Source organism: Python bivittatus, unplaced genomic scaffold, assembly GCF_059951505.1.
Source record: "Python bivittatus isolate LINGU-HERP-01145 unplaced genomic scaffold, Pbiv_v1 ctg000070_np1212, whole genome shotgun sequence".
NCBI lineage: Eukaryota > Metazoa > Chordata > Lepidosauria > Squamata > Pythonidae > Python > Python bivittatus.
Window position 1 is genome coordinate 35789130 of NW_028277034.1, and position 16073 is coordinate 35805202.

The 16073-nt window shown below is 37.7% G+C and overlaps 1 protein-coding gene across 6 annotated transcripts in view; it reads right to left on the minus strand.

Moving 5' to 3' along the window:
* ALPK1 (alpha kinase 1) overlaps nt 1-16073 on the minus strand; it is a 72132-nt gene that overhangs the window by 2870 nt on the left and 53189 nt on the right. For 2 of the 6 annotated variants that reach the window (XM_088132974.1, XM_088132970.1), the window contains 4 exons: nt 14699-14852; nt 13541-13703; nt 13227-13413; nt 4194-11588 (listed from right to left, as the gene is read on the minus strand). In XM_088132974.1, the coding sequence (XP_087989100.1) occupies nt 11389-11588; nt 13227-13413; nt 13541-13703; nt 14699-14852 (704 nt within the window). In that variant the 3' untranslated portion in view covers nt 4194-11388. Of the gene's footprint in view, nt 1-4193; nt 11589-13226; nt 13414-13540; nt 13704-14698; nt 14853-16073 lie in introns of those variants that run through there. The other 4 variants (XM_088132973.1, XM_088132972.1, XM_088132975.1 and 1 more) reach the window with 4 other exon arrangements.

Below are 16073 nucleotides of genomic sequence, written 5' to 3' on the forward strand. Positions count from 1 at the left end.
AAAATAAATTACTCTTGTCCATTCATATTATATTTGTATGCATTGCTGCAAAATTCTTTTATGATCCAGAAATATTGTAGGAGCATTTATAGAGTAATAAGATGAGCTTTGTTTGGCAGTGGTGGTGGTGGGTGTTATCTGAATTACTATGGGACACAGTCCCCCAGAATCCAGGCAGTATGAGATTTGATTAGGCAGCAGCCAGTCTGTTGCATTGCAGCAAAGCAAGATGAGAATCCCATCAGATATGCTGAAAACTCCACTCCTTTAGGGTCCTTCAGCTGATCACTTTAAGAATTATTTGTTTTTCAGGCTGAGGAGAACCTTTTCTGCAATGGCCTCACACCTATAAGATGTCTTGCTACTTCAGATTCACCAGGCCCCACCACTGTCAGCTTTCAAGAAACCATTAAGGATGTCTTCATTTACCTAAGCTTTGCCCTAAATAAATGATTGGAAGATGAACCTGTTGAATTGTTACAATCTTTGTAGAGTGTTGCTTTTACTATTAGTTTCATTAAGGCAATCTCCCTCCCTCCCTCCCTCCCTCCCTCCCTCCCATCTATCTATCTATCTATCTATCTATCTATCTATCTATCTATCTATCTATCTATCTATCTAGGCTTTTATGTCTGGAATTTTTAAAATAAAAGAAATATATATAATAATTTTCTTTCTTTTCACATCCCAATGCTACCCCTATCCCTTTTTGTCATTACTTTTATAATGTAATCCTACAGGTAGGAATATTACTTTTAACTAATCATATATAAACTGCTCTGGAGTTTTTTTTTCAACTGATGAGCAGGGTAGAAATGTGATAATTAAATGAAGAAATTGAATGCAGGTATATACAATTCACAGTACATTCTCTCAGCCTTCCTTTAATATTGAATCTTGAAAAAGTAAGCCTGAAATTTTGACAGCAGCAGTAACCACTGTTGGTTCTTTAGTGGAAACTACAAGCATGGCCAGATACAAAGATTGCAAGGATATAACTCATCAAAGCAGCTCTGATGAGGGCAAATGGCTTTTCAAACATTGCCCTTCCTTCCTTCCTTCCTTCCTTCCTTCCTTCCTTCCTTCCTTCCTTCCTTCCTTCCTTCCTTCCTTCCTTCCTTCCTTCCTTCCTTCCTAACCCTCTTGTATGCTACTCATTTTATTTGTATGCTACTCATTCCTGAAGGCACTAAAATGATGACATGTCAACATAAAATAAAAACCTCCAAACCCCAAGCGCATATAATAATAAAAATTTAAAAATACAAATGTCACATTTCGTTTGTAACATAGCTTCTCCTGTGCAAGAAGGAAGAGGTAGGTCTTCACCATTTTCTTGAAGCCCAAGAGGAATGAAGCTAACCAGGAGAGAGTTTCAAAGAGTAAAAGTGGCTTTGGAAACAAAACACTTCCCAAACGCTGTCAGGTAGCAATCTCATAGGGACAGGACCTGAAGAGAATTGACCCTATTTGATCTGGTTGGATGGGCAGATAAATACAGAAGGCAGTGCCTCAGATAACCAGGTCTGAAGCCATGTAGGGCCTTATTAAGCTGAGTTCACAAATTGCACTAATTCATAATGTGATATGTTTGGTTTCAGCTTAGCACAATGTGTGAACAAAACCATTGTAGTTTGTAAACCAAGGCTTATAATTTAGCTTATTGCTTGCAGCCAGCTAGCTCAATTAATATGTTACTGTTAAGCAAGGTATGATAAATAATATGGATCTTCAAGCATTTTAGACTGGGGGACACATTTAGAATTTTGTTAATGAGTATTCTCACAGAATGGTTGACATAATGAGTATGGTCCATTATAAAACATCTACTTTCCAAATGGCCTGACTGGTAAGGTTGCTTCCTATCTTCTCTCAGGATGCTGCTTATTTTATTTTCTGAAAATGATTCTGGGGTATATGTAAGATCCATAAGCATCCTTGAAAATAAATTTTGCATGAGGCTGTTGTTTGGCAGCCTATTAACTATCCTTTTTTTTTTTCACTAAAAGAAAAAAAAAGATGGAGTCTGATGGGACTAAGGGAAGTATCAAGTCATGGACCCAGGTCTTTGAGTGATGTCTTCCTTAGCATCCACTCCATCTATGGGAAATTCCTTGCTGAAGCTTCATTAGAGTGAATGGCAACTGTTCAAGTTGAATGATGCTACTCTGTAATGCATTTGTGGATATTAAAATCTAAATTCATAACAAATGGTCATGGTTATACAAAAGTTAACTTCCAGGAAGAAGAAAAAAAAACCCAAAATATATGTAATGTGGTCATTTATATAATTGTATTAAGGGTAGATGGGATTTTACTTCTGATTTCCTAATCATTTTAATTACCAAGAAGAATACTTGTGGGTCATATTTTCTTTAGCCTCTTAAGCATTGTTGCATATTTTCTGTGCCAGAAACTTTAAATGAGAAGGGAACTGCAGCAACTACTTCTTACTTTGTGGAATCTCATAGTTATATTTTGCTTTGCTTTTCTCTATCTTTTGCTTCCTCTCTCCTGCCCTTATTTAAAAGAGAGAGAGAAGACAGCATGGACCATTGCTGATGGAATATTTACCTTCATGAGCTTTTTCTAAAAGTTAATTACTGCTTGGAGCAAGTTGATTTGGCTGTCTTGAGCTGTCTTTTATTAGTAGAGTCTTTCATTAATTTCCCTCGCTGGATTTGCTGTTAATAGCTGCCTGGTCTCAGGCAGCACAAAGCAGCATCTGTGCCATTGATGGGGTAGGAGAGGTGACGCCGTTTACAAATCAGCTCTGATTAACATGATGCTGTAGTCTAAGGAGAGCTGCGTCTCTCATCTACCACCAGCTTCAGGAACATCAGTCGGTACTACTACAGCTCCAACATGATCAACTAGTGTCATTTAGTAAAAAGAGGGGACAAAGCAACTTTTCACATGGCAGCAGAGGGCAACTGGTGTAACTAAATAAAAATGCCAATGGATCATTTGGACAAGAAAATGATTAAACATACAATGAAGTAAACAAAAATAGCTGGTGCCACTGATGGCTGTTAGAGAAATTTATCTGACCCTAAAAACACTGTTTGAAAATTAAGAACATAAAATTACGCCCATGACTATTTAGTCCAACATCCTGCACCCAATAGCAGCCTGCCCAGATGCCTGGAGCCAGACTAGTAGTTAGTCCTGTTGTGCCCAAAGAAACTGACTTTCTTATAATGGATTTTACATATCATGCTAAGCCATAGTTTGGATCAGCCATGTTCATTCAGTAAGTGGCTTGAATAACTCATAAAGCTTAACATCCTAGTTTATAAACCACACTAGCTGGATCCATATTCTGAGCTAAAGTCAGTCAAATAAACCACATTAAGGCTGAGCATGGTCAGTGAACTCAGTATGACTATGTCCCATAATTGACTCTGACTTTTGAAGCAAATCATTCTGTAGCTGATGGGATTCAGACATCATACTAAGCCATGATTTGTTGAGTAAGCAACTGTAGCTGATTCCCACATTATGCTAACTGTAAACCATAGTTTTCAGTTAACGAGAAATTACCCGCTGGATGAACTTCTAGCAAGGGAAGATCTAACTGACAATTAAGCCTAATCTACTAGGAACATCTGCCTTTTTGCTCAATAGGAAGTTACCACCATTGCTAGTTATCTTTGACTTGCTGCTCAAAGGAGTCTGATTATTAAGGTGATTTCTACAACTTAGAGATCACACATACAAATTAAAAACTATAACTATTGGTATGACTGAAACACCAAATTAGGAAAGAATAAACAAATAAGCTTTTTGTGTCTGTTGTAATCTCTATATTGGTGAGACTGAATTGAATTTGGTCAAAATGTAATGCTTTGTATCCTCTACATGCAGGAAACAAATATAAACAAAATTTCAGTTCCACCCACTCTGATGACATGAACAGTGCTATCACACCCCTTCAGTCTTCATTTTTGATGCAGAACTTTCCCAATTCCCTTACTCTTTTCTTTAAGACTTAATTTCCAGGTTACCGTCCTTCTTATCCTTCTTTATGCCTAGAACCAATTTGTCTGAATACGTCTTAAAATATATTATCCAGAACTGGACATAGTACATTTGGTTAAAGTTGTTATTGAAATCAGTAGTGTATTTTTTCAAGACATTGCCTTTTAAAACAAATCTAATTATTCAAATTCTTTATTTACAACAAGGGATCAGCAATAGATATAACCAGATAAAATCAAACAATTGAAAGAAAAGGAAAGAGACAGGATTGTCAAGTTATATTTGATGTTAGTTTTTGCCTCATTTTAATTACTGCAACAATAAATTTGGCTACTGTATAGGTGGTTTTGCGGGTTGAGTCTGAGACTAAAAATATAAATACTCAGATTTCTCTTCAGGTTACATAAATCTTTCGTCTTCTGAAACTGACATAGCATAATAGCTAAGGAGTTAATTAAACAGTATTTTTAAACTTACAGTCAACTTTAAGGACTGTGCAGCCATAACAGCACAACAAAGAAGAAGCTGATCTTCAGCTGTTTTGGGCTATAATAAACCATGCTGTTTGGAGATGAGAATTGTATTATGTTGTAGCATAATACAGAAATGGCAGAAAGTTGAGGAAGGCCGCTTTAAAGATACAATGGATAAAGCCCAACCACAAAAGCAAAACTCAAAAAGCAAGTAATAATTCTGATACTGACTGTCAATGTTATAAATAGGCATAAAGCTTCTAATACCAAATTGCTGAATTGAGTAGAGCATTTACACACTGCTTCCTCCCTTGACAGAGGAATAGAGGAAACCCTAGCATGGCTGCTTCCTTCTGCCTTTCTGGAATCGTCAGTCCAGCCTTTCCCCAGCTTAGAATAGTTCCTAGAAACACAGAAGGAAGTAGCCTTCTGTGCATTGACTGTGCTGTCTGGGAAATTTGGAAAGACATCTGGTTTGCAGAGATTGTATTAATGTATGAGAAAAAACAATATGAAGGTACCATAATGAGAGCCAGTTTGGTGTGGTGGTTAAGGCACCAAGCTAGAAACCGGGAGACTGTGAGTTCTAGTCCCACTTTAGGCACACTAGCTGGGTGACCTTGAGCCAGTCACTCTCTCTCAGCCCTAGGAAAGAGGCAGTGGCAAACCACTTCTGATCCACTGCTCTTGCCAAATAGGTCTGCAGTCCTGTGCTGGTGGCTTCTTGTTTCCAGCTATAGCAGAACTTATTTACTTATTTAGGGAAAGCATGTGGGGCTGGACTAGGACCGGAAAGACTATGTTTCAATACAATCTAGCCATGGAAACTTATTGGAAGGCTTTCAGCCAATCAACCTGTCTTAGATCAACCTGCCCCACAGTTTTGCTGCTGTGAGGATGGATTGAAGGAAAATTCCCAGGTAAATTGCCTTAGGAAGAAAGGTGGGAGATCAATCAATCAACAAATAAACATGAAATGAAGTACTGGGAATAGTGCTAAAAAAATGTCTACTATAGTCTTTGTCCTTTGACTGATAGAATGCAATATATTTAGATAGCAATTTTATTTCAGGATGCATAATGGGCAAAAATTCAACCTCCAGAATCAGTCTTAAGTGGTGAAGTTTTTAGAAGTAAACTTGACAAATATAAAAAATTGGGGTATAACTAATTGGCAAGGAATATCTAATATTAATGCTTACAGCTTAGTCAGAGACTTTTTCAGAGCAGCTCATTTTAAAAATGCAAAGTAAACAATGACTAGCTTCATGCATTGCAATTAGACCTAATGCACAGTAAGAAATTATGTACTTTGAGTTTGGCGTAGCAAGATATGCAAACCAAGACAATTGTTAGCAATAACCCATGTTAAAAAATCATAGCTTACTGAAATGCGTGAGTCTAGCCATTGTGTTGTCCTGTTGACTGGATGTAGACCTATATACCAATGTCTAGAATCCCCAGTTGGGCCAGGGTCCCAAGATGCATGCACAAATCTTTTCACAATTGTTGTAAACCCTTAATATTGCACTTTATAAAACTGTTTTGGGATATATCGCTGTAAAATTGGGTTATATCTATTAAACTGTGTTTGCTGCAAAAACATAGATTTACCTTCCATTTATTTGAAATTGTTAAGTGAACATATCAACATGCAAGCAGAGAAAATGAGAGCCACTATATCTTAGCTTAGCAGCATGGCTTGAAAAGAGTTTGAGTACCTTCTTTCTGGAGAAAGACAGAGACCCAGATACTTGGTTAAATTTTAGGAGTAGATTGGTATCTGTTTTTCTTGGCTGTGGAACAAGAACTGGCATAATCTTCCCAGGAACATGTGAGCTGTCATGTATCATTTTAATCTGCAAAACACTGGAGCCAAATGTACTGTCACATGCTGATTTTACTTTTCTATGAGAAAGTGGCTCTGAGATCATTGATGGATTGTTTGCTCTCTATTTAACACAGTCAAGATGCTGAATGCCCTCGGGTGATAGACAGTGTGCAATGGGAACGAAAGCAGAACTGATGACCCAGTTCAAGTTCACCTTACAAAGCTGGAGGAGTCTGTGAGCAAGACTCTAGAAAAGGATTATTCACACTTGCATTATATGTTTTGAATGCATTTTTCTTCTTGTGCAGCTGCAAAAGTCCCAACACTGAAGATTTTGCACAGAGATTTAAAAGAGATTTAATTTTCTCCTCCTTTCTCTCTCCAGCTTTTTCCTCTTACCACCTAATTTCTTCTATAGCTCTGGACTGTGACAGAACATTTATATAATCAAACAATGCAGCAAAAACATCATATAGGTAATAAAAGCAGGATAAAGAAGCTGCTGTACAAAATCTAAGCTCCCTCCAGTTTCAGAAACAAAGCCATTTCCTTTTCTTTAAACCAAACTTTAAGTGATACATTCTTTTATGAAATATTCCTGATCTATCCAAAAATAAGAGAGATATCCATACATCTTTAAAAAAGGCACTGCCATTTAATTAACTGGCCATATCTTCCTAAAAAATAGCTTGAGGAAGTCTGCTAAAAGGTGCTGTGTTCAGAAAATATTCCTGTTTTCTATTTAAATGGCAAGAGAGTATTATCTCTTGCAAATATATAGGTGTAATTTGCAACTAAAACACTAATAATGTTAGGATGTGGCAGGCTTGGCACATCACACTGAGTTATAACGTATAATGTACAAAGCCTAGGACTAAGCCATTACACCTGAAATTTGGCAGGTACCAGAACTCAGATCCAGAGAATGATGAGTGTGAAAGTTATGGGAATTGTGCCCATAAGGAGTTCATTTGCAACAACACAGATAAATTTTTTTTTGGTTATTTTCTTTGTGAAAAAATATGCACATTACTGTTAGTTTTACTGATATTTTCTCAACTCTTGATCCTCTTTTTGAGCAAATTAATCAAAAGGGGTCCAGATCATGACAAGGATTGATGGAAATATCTTAACTGTTCCAAGATAAAGACCAGGTTTAATGTGTTTCCACCTATATTGTGTTAGGCCCAAGATAATCTGGGACATCATTTGGCTGTGAATTCCTGGGCTGCCTCCTTAACCAGGATGGTAAGTTGAAATCCCCCAGCACCATAAGATCCAGCAATCCCAGTAAATATACTGCTGTGCAACAGAGAGGACAATAGATCATCAACAATCTTAGCTTGTCCTTGTCTCTGTGGATATGCCTGGTCAATGAAGCCACAGTTACCTTTTCTTCTGGAACTTCTTACCCCAGGCTCCAGATGCTGTCTCCACTGCAAAAAATGTTCTGCTGCAGTACAGCACCAGAGGGACTAGTAACCCAGAGATTGCTCCTGCTCCTGTCTGCTTTGCTTGCCTTGCCTCTCAAGCCTGGAAAACAGCCACAGACCCTGAGTTTCCTGCCAAGCTCACTGCAGATTGCCATCTAATCTTGACTTCTTGCTGACCTGACAGCCCTGGTTTCTTCAACTGCTTTCCAAGTCTGACTCCAAGTTTACTCTTCCACTTTTTCAATTTTCATGCTATTCCTTGTAGATTTGTCTTCTCCAGCCCAACTATCAGACTTTCATTAACTATATTACTTTCTCTTTCACTTCCTCTCATCTTCATTATCTTTCCCTTCTATCCACCTACTAAAAACATCAACATTCTTCCACTCTCCATCACCAATGCCATTTTAAGTGTAGATCTTGCCTTATTCTTACCTGTGCAGTTAGACTCAGAACCTAATAGTCTCATACCTCCACCTCCTTTGGGTGGAAATATATACTACATCATTACATCTAATATGTTAATCCCATGGTAACCTGCTACTGTATTGGGGGGAAATCTTCCTGTTTAGGTGGGCCTTAGAAGTCTGCCCCAAAATTCTGCCCTTGAGCATCACTATTTAATATACATCCATATCAAATCAGGCATCACCAATGTAAAATGAGGTTCTAGATACATTTAAAAAAAGGGTGGGAGGGAAATGGGTGTATGGTGAAGCAACCAGACAAGCACTGATCTAAACATGCTCAGTCTGCAAATTATCAACTCACATTTTGGTAGGAATTCCAGGGTCATGTGAAATGGCCCACTCAAAAGAAATCCACATCACAGGGTGGTATAAAACAGATGTCTGCTCTATAGCTGAGATCCCACCATTGTTTAACATTGGGAAAGCCGCAATGGTAATTACTACTTTTAAAGGGGAAAAAGGGTTGAGACCCACAGTTGATTTAGAAATTCTCCTACACCAACCTCAAAAAAATGAAAGTGAGCCATTTGGGAGCTTCAGTTGCTGCAATAGATTTTGTGCAAGAAAATGTGCAGTACTGTTCCCTGGGAGTCAAAATATTCCCTTATGAAACATTTAGGAAGTGAAACGTTGTAATGCCACTATTGCTTCTTTTTCCCGTTCTCCAGGTGGTAGCTGGCAAAAGTCCAGGGAGGTCACATCCATGAATTATAAGCTTTGATCAAAAAACACAAAAGATTGCTTCATAAACAGTTAAAAACAGAAAGAAAGAAAAGGAAAGGAAAATAAAAGGCAACAGCTGCTTTTACCCAGGGCAAGCACCATTGATGCCTGTGGACAGCATACATGCCACAAAACATTCAAAGAGGATGAGTGTCAAACTAGAAGCAGTCTGAATATATCAAATAGCTCTGAGCAACACCCTTTGCTCCAGGATCACTGACAATATCATTGATCGGTGTAGCAGAATGGGCTACCACTTCATTCATAAGTAGCTCTGGGAAACGGTGGGTTTTTAAATTAAGGCTGGGAAACTAGCATAGAAAGAGATGGCTTGGTGATTGCAAAGAATGTTTGCTAAAAAAAAGATGAATTTTATCATGTACCTGATCTCTCAAATAACCCCGGCATTTCAAAATCGTTTTGGGTAGCTGCACCCCAGGACACGTACGCTTTTATTTGTTTTTGGAGAATCCCCATTTATTTCTGCTCTGAATAGCTTTACATCAGTTTAACAATTTAATTGTTCTAACATTTTAATTACATATTAAACACACACATACACAAACATGTATATATAACAAGTTCATATTCAATTAAGTTCCTTAGATTCAAGTTCTTTCCACGATTACATTTTCTTTATTAATTTCTATTTAATAAATAACATTTTTATTTATTAATTTTTTATTTCATATTTTTTATTTTTTAAAATTTTGGTCTATGACTGTACATTCTTTAATAAATACTACTGAATAAATGAAGTCCAGTTTTTGGAGAGAAACAATTTTATGGAATGGATCTTTCCTTCTCACAAATGCTTTTAGCATGTGAGATCAGTTTTAAAGATAATGCAGATTTTCCATTCTACATCCAAAGCAAAAATATTGCAATGCATTTTCAAATGGTATAAGAAATATTATTGACACATACATTTTATGAAAAGGACTAAGTCTGTGGTTTTTTAATTGCTTTTAATGGTTTCATTGTTGTTTTTAATGTTTTATGGTGGCATTAGTGGTGTTTAGGTTTTTATGATGTTACTTTTATTTTGATTTGTGGCACAACAGTTTGGTAGCTTTCATGGTAAAATGGAACAAAAAATAAATATTTTGATGCAGGCTTTCATGGCCAGTGTCAATCCAATGGTGATGAGCTTCTGGGCAAATAGGCCATGGTCTAATTATCTGATTTCCTGTTAAGAAGTGTGCTAGAGAGCAGACCACTTTTACCTCTGACAATGCTAGCCACAGTTGCTGAAGAAATGTCAGGATACCAGATAATTAGACCCTGACCTATTAGCCCACGAGCTCATCATAATTGGAAAAAATAAATACACTTTCCTCTTCTTCTGTATTTCTCTGGATCATTTTAATTCTATGACTAAAATATGAGAAGTTTTTTTTAATATGGAGGCAACCATTATCATGTGTTCCTTGTTGGTCCTTGGATAATATTAAGTTGAAGATGAGTCAGGTGCCATGGGTCAAGTTCAAAGCAGAACTCTCATTTAATGTACAACTCCAAATCATGCGGTTGTTGAAGTCTGCTGACTTATGAATTTAACAGTGCTCAGCTGGCTTATTTGTGTGGCAATATTAATAGAAGAAGGGAGAAATGCAGTCTTTTTGCAAGAAAATATACTTTAAAATGCTTGACATAAAGAACATGACTGCTGGCTCAGCTGAGAGTCTTATCAAGCCTATTTAGCTCTGCTCAGCTGCATTAATGATCATCTCCAGATAAGTTTTTTTTTTTTTAATCTGCACTCAATCATTACTGATTCTGCGGCGACTGCCTGGACGAGTCCCTGCAGTTTTCAAGGCAAGGTGTTTCGGAAGTGGTTTGCCATTGCCTCCTTCCTAGAGCAAAGCCCAGCTGGTGAGTGCAGGAGGCGGGGTTTCTGTTGCTTTGCGCCTTTTTCGGGCGTGCCCGGCTTCCGTGTTACCGGCAACTTGGTCCTGTCTCCCCTGCAAGCGCCGCCAGCATTTTTCCTCCCACCGGGGTGAGAGTACCCATTTATCTACTCACATAAGTTTTTGAGCTGCTGGGTTGGCAGGAGCTGGGGAGGAAGCAGGAGCTCGCTCTGCTGTGTGGAGCTGGCCGTGAACCGCTGAAGTGTCGACCATTTCTGGCCAGCAACAGGTAGAGCAAAGGCTGCCTTTTATAAGGGCCAAGTTTCCCATCAATGACTAACTTGCATGATGGTTAGGCACAGAGCTATGTCTGCACTTTGAACATCAGACTTGTGTGCACACAACATTGCAATTGTACAAAGAGTAAGATAAAGAGAAGTAACTAAATGCAAGGTCTCTCCTTATGGGTAACATCTGTCCCCTGTTAAAGAATGAGATTTTCGATATTAGAACATGCATAACGCAATTTAACTGGATATTATGGTGCAGACATAACAATAGGAAAAGATGTTTGTCAAAAAGTCAAAGCAGGGACTCTTGGGTAAAGGGGCTGACCATTACCTAATGTCACTTTAGTTTCTCTATTGAAGGTCTTGTCAGTGAAAGACGGGAACAGATTTCATTGCATTCTGTATGTTGATAATTGAAGAAATTGTATATCCCTTTCTTTCCAAAGTTTGTCAGGCCTGATGTTTCTTTCTTAGAGACAGAATGGATTTGGGGATCAGTGAGATAAATGAGGCCTTTTCCATTACCAGTCACCCAGCCTGTCCAAAGGAAAAAACAAAAAAGCCATTGTCTTAATGTAAGCATTATGTAAACTATCATGCAATTTTCTAAAATCAACCAAGTCAGAAAAATAATCAACTCTAAAATTTGTTCATCTGTGCCTATGTCCATCCTGGGCACAGGCACCTGCATATTTTGCGGGTTTCAGGACTTCAGGTTACTTTCAGCTTTATCCATCAAGATTTTTTTTTAAAGGTAAGTCTCCTTAATTCAAAGGAATTGAATTAATTCAAAATCTCCTTTGAATTAAGCTTATATCCAAGCAATTTTCTTGGCAGCATGATGATGGAATTGGTTTACCATTGCCTTCTTCCAGGATTTTTTAGAAGTCTAGCCTACAGCTCTGATATTCCTTGGTAGTTTCCCATTCAAGTACTAACCAGGCCCTAACTATGCTTAGCTTCCAAGCCCACACTGAAAATGATTCTCCTCCTCCTTAAACATTTACCCATTATTCTTTTCTTATAAAAAAAAAATGCTGTAAAGCAATCCCAAACTTGCTGCCCAAAATGCCGCCTACCCCAAACATAAAAGTGAAAATGGAGAAAAATGATACAAAAATGATTGTGCAGCTTTGAAAATGTTTCCATTGATTAAAAATTGTAATATTTTTATTTATTAGATTTATATTCCACATTTTGGTAGTATACATAGCACTTCCTTATCCAATTTTTCCCCTGGCGACCACCTTGTGAAGTGGGTTGAGCCAAGAAAGAGTAACTGGACTAGTCACTAAGGAAGCTTCCATGGCTAAAGGTGGATTTGAATCTAGATCTATTTCAGTCCCTTAGTATTAAAGGCATATTTATCGACAATGTAACAGTTAAAAACGTTTTTGAAGGTATTATACATGTACAAAGTGCTACAAAAGTAGAATTATATACTCTTTTGATTCTATGTCCCTAAAATATTTCAGCAATAAATATTGTTTCTGCAGCTGGATCAGAGGGGCAGGGGGCACCAGGCTAGAAATTAAGAGACTGTGAGCTCTAGCCCTGCCTTAGGCAAAAGCCAACCTTAGACCAGTCACTCTCTCTCAGATCTAGGAAGAAGGCAACAGCAAGCCACTTCTGAAAATTTTGCCAAAAAAACTGCAGGTATTAGTGTCAGGAATCAACACTGATTTGAATACACCAAATAAATAAATATTTGGTGTCTTTGAGTCAGTGTTGACTCCTAACATTAATCCCTTTGACAGATCAACCAAGACAATATAACAACTTTAGAAAAATGTCTTCAGAGTTATTTTCACAAATGAGGACATATGGCATCTAAATTGCTTATGGAATTTACTTATGTGAATTTACTTACTGCTTATGTGAAATGGACATTAGTCACTTGCACCTTCCAATCAATCAGTTAAAACTTGCACTATGTTTGCTGCCATTCAGATATTAATTGATTCCATTCCATACTCCCTTCTGCCTACCAACCTTTTTCTTTTTCCTTTCATCTACCGTGTAATTATTTAGCATTCTGCAGCCACTGACATTTGAACTCTAATTATTCACATTATGAAGAATGTATGACTGTTCAAAACAAACTTCAGGTTTTAATAATCCATTGGCCTAGTAAAATACTAGATTTCATCTTATGATGTTGTCAAGTTCACAAACCTTGTAAATCAACCACCACATCTGTGCCTTGGGAAATTTCATAGCAGAAATGACCATATGCAAGTCCATATTCTGTGGCTTTATACTCCAGTTTTACTACATTGGTATTATTGGATAACTTGACAAACTCTCCCAGAATATAGGGTTCCACTGTTACACATCCTTGGATAGAATTACCTTCTAGTATCTGTCAAACAAATAAGAGGGCTACAGTATGAATAGTGTTTCCATTTAAATAGTGTCCACTAGTTTCTTGAGGACATTTGTCCCTTGTCTCCCGCTAAATTCTTTATAGCCTTCTGTTCTCTCCTTACCAAGAGTACCACTGATGGAATGTAAAATATTTGTGTAGGGATTTTTTGCTCATACAGCCTTTTGTTGAATTCTGTCACATAGTATTGAGCTGTCATTTGCCGCTCCACATCACTGAAATGGTACGCAATCTCTTTCTCTTCTTTGTACTCTTTGCCAACATACCTATGGATAATATAACACAGACCACAAATAATATCCCATAATTATCTAGGAAATATATTCATTGCTCTTCTCCAATAGCAGCTCAGTATGACATGAAAATGTAAATCCATTAAATACAATCTAGGGCTAGGCAGAATGACCCTATGAATAACCTGGAAGATTTTCCATAGCTGAGGAACCACCACCTTGTAAGTCATTTTGGGTTCATAGTAGAAAAGGGAGCCATGGTTCTTAACCCCCCTTTTTCCCCTTTATTCCCACCTTTTAATTATTTTTTCCAAAAGAAGGGAAAAATGCTCTATGGCTGACATAATTTTTCCTCACGTTTGGTTAGCGTTTAAGAAAGTAGGAAGGAATATAACCTTATGCAACTGATGGGCTAATAGAATACTTTGGTGGTGGGAAGAGGGGAAAGGTTCCATATTCATGAAAAACATTGATAACATTGAAGGAAGATTTTCCAGGGAGAACTCTGTTTTTCCTATGGAGGAGGAAATTCATGATAATCTGTATCCTTGGATGTTCCCCCCAGGATTCAAGCTGGCCTAGGATATTTGCTATCTTAACTTTGGTTTTTCCCTATTTAAGCTTCAGAAGCAACCTTGACTGACAATTGAAACCTCTAAGGTCATCCTTTGATTATCTGGATGCTCACTACATGTAAGCACTTCAACTCAGCAATCCTTCTACTGCTGGGGAATTCTGGGAATTGAAAATCAAGTCCATAATCTAGAAGGTACTCAGGTTGGGAAAGGCCACCTCTGGAGGGAGATGTGGAGATCAAGCAGTGGTAGACTGCTGGCGTTTTGTTTGTATTTGCTACTTATACTAGGCTGCTAAATAACATGTTGCCTCAGCAATGCTGGAACGCTGTTCTGCTACAAAGCTGAAGTAAGTTTCTGCTTCCCAGAGCCCTATATTTAGTATAATAATAATGCAGCATAATATGCAGTTTGTGTGAACTTTTCCAGACAGCGTGTTGTCTTGAGTCATACCTTCCTAGGGTCTCTTCTTGGTGCAGAAAGCGTATCCAAAAAGCATTCCTTTGCTTGCCTTTCTTTGCCACGCTCAGGTAGTCTCCAATATACGCAGCTGTCTCCTGAGCTGTCCACAGCCCAGATATCTTGGAGTATTTCAAAAGCAGAGCATCTAGAAAGAAAAATGGATGAACTGCCTTCTTCTTCAGCAAAATATTATTTAATGCCAGTAATTAAGAGTGAAATGCAAGTCAATGTGTCTTCCCAGATAGGGTGACAGAGCCATGGCATTTTGCTTTCACAACCTGACCTGTAAGAACCGCAATCATTGCTCTAATATAGTGCTACTGCCAGTGTCATACATGTTCAGAAATGCAAAATAGGATGAATGGCTTTCGACTGAGAAGATATTTCTCAATAATATGTTGCCAATGACTAAAGGTAAAAAAAAAAAGAAAAGAAAAAAAAGCAGGGTTATGCCCCCAAAGGAAGTATATTGTATTGTTTGTGCACAAGATACGATAACTACAAAAATGCTAAAATAAAATTAAAACAAAGCAAGTCCTCTGCAGCAGACATAGAGCTTTATTTGAAAACTGTGGATATCAGTATTAAGATTCTACCTGTCATTAAATCATTAACAGTTTCTTCACATCTTACATTTTTAAGAGTGCAAATATGGTACAAAAACCACAGAAAAACAGTTGTATCAAGATGACAGGGAGATCTGAGGTCATAAGTCTTGACATTTTCCAAATCTCCGTACCCTCATTTCTTTTCCTTTATTTTTTGGATGAAAAATAAATTTTATTCAATTTTACATCAACATTTTTATGAAATTCTCGTTGGCAGGGTAGGAAGCTTATGCATTTAATTAGCCTCAAGATAGCCATAGGGTGAGTATCTTGTCCTTCACTGTACTATCCTCTTTCCATCAATGAACTACAAGATTCCATACAATCCTCTGACATCAGCAATCATATGACTTTTGTGAGAGTGTGTGTGTGTGGTCAGCTGCATTCTAGCTTTTAGGAAGGGGAAGCAGCAAAAAGAAGAGAAAAGCCCCTCTGACTACTGGCACTCTACCTGGTGCTGTGGTAGCATGGATAGCATTAATTGCATCATCTACCACAGACTATTATGTGATTGGTCCTACATAATATGCAGGATTTTACCACATCTGCTCTGCCACTGCCAGTTGTAGTACTGGATAGATTCTGAATTTTCATATTCATAAAACATTAAGATGGAAGTGGGACAAGGAAAAGAAATATACCCATATTCTGATCATTCCACTACATTCAAAATAAGGCTAGCCAATATTAACTGATATTTGCCCCTCAAAATTTGGTGGTAAATATGTAATAAAATAAGCATAATGGTGTCTGCTTGC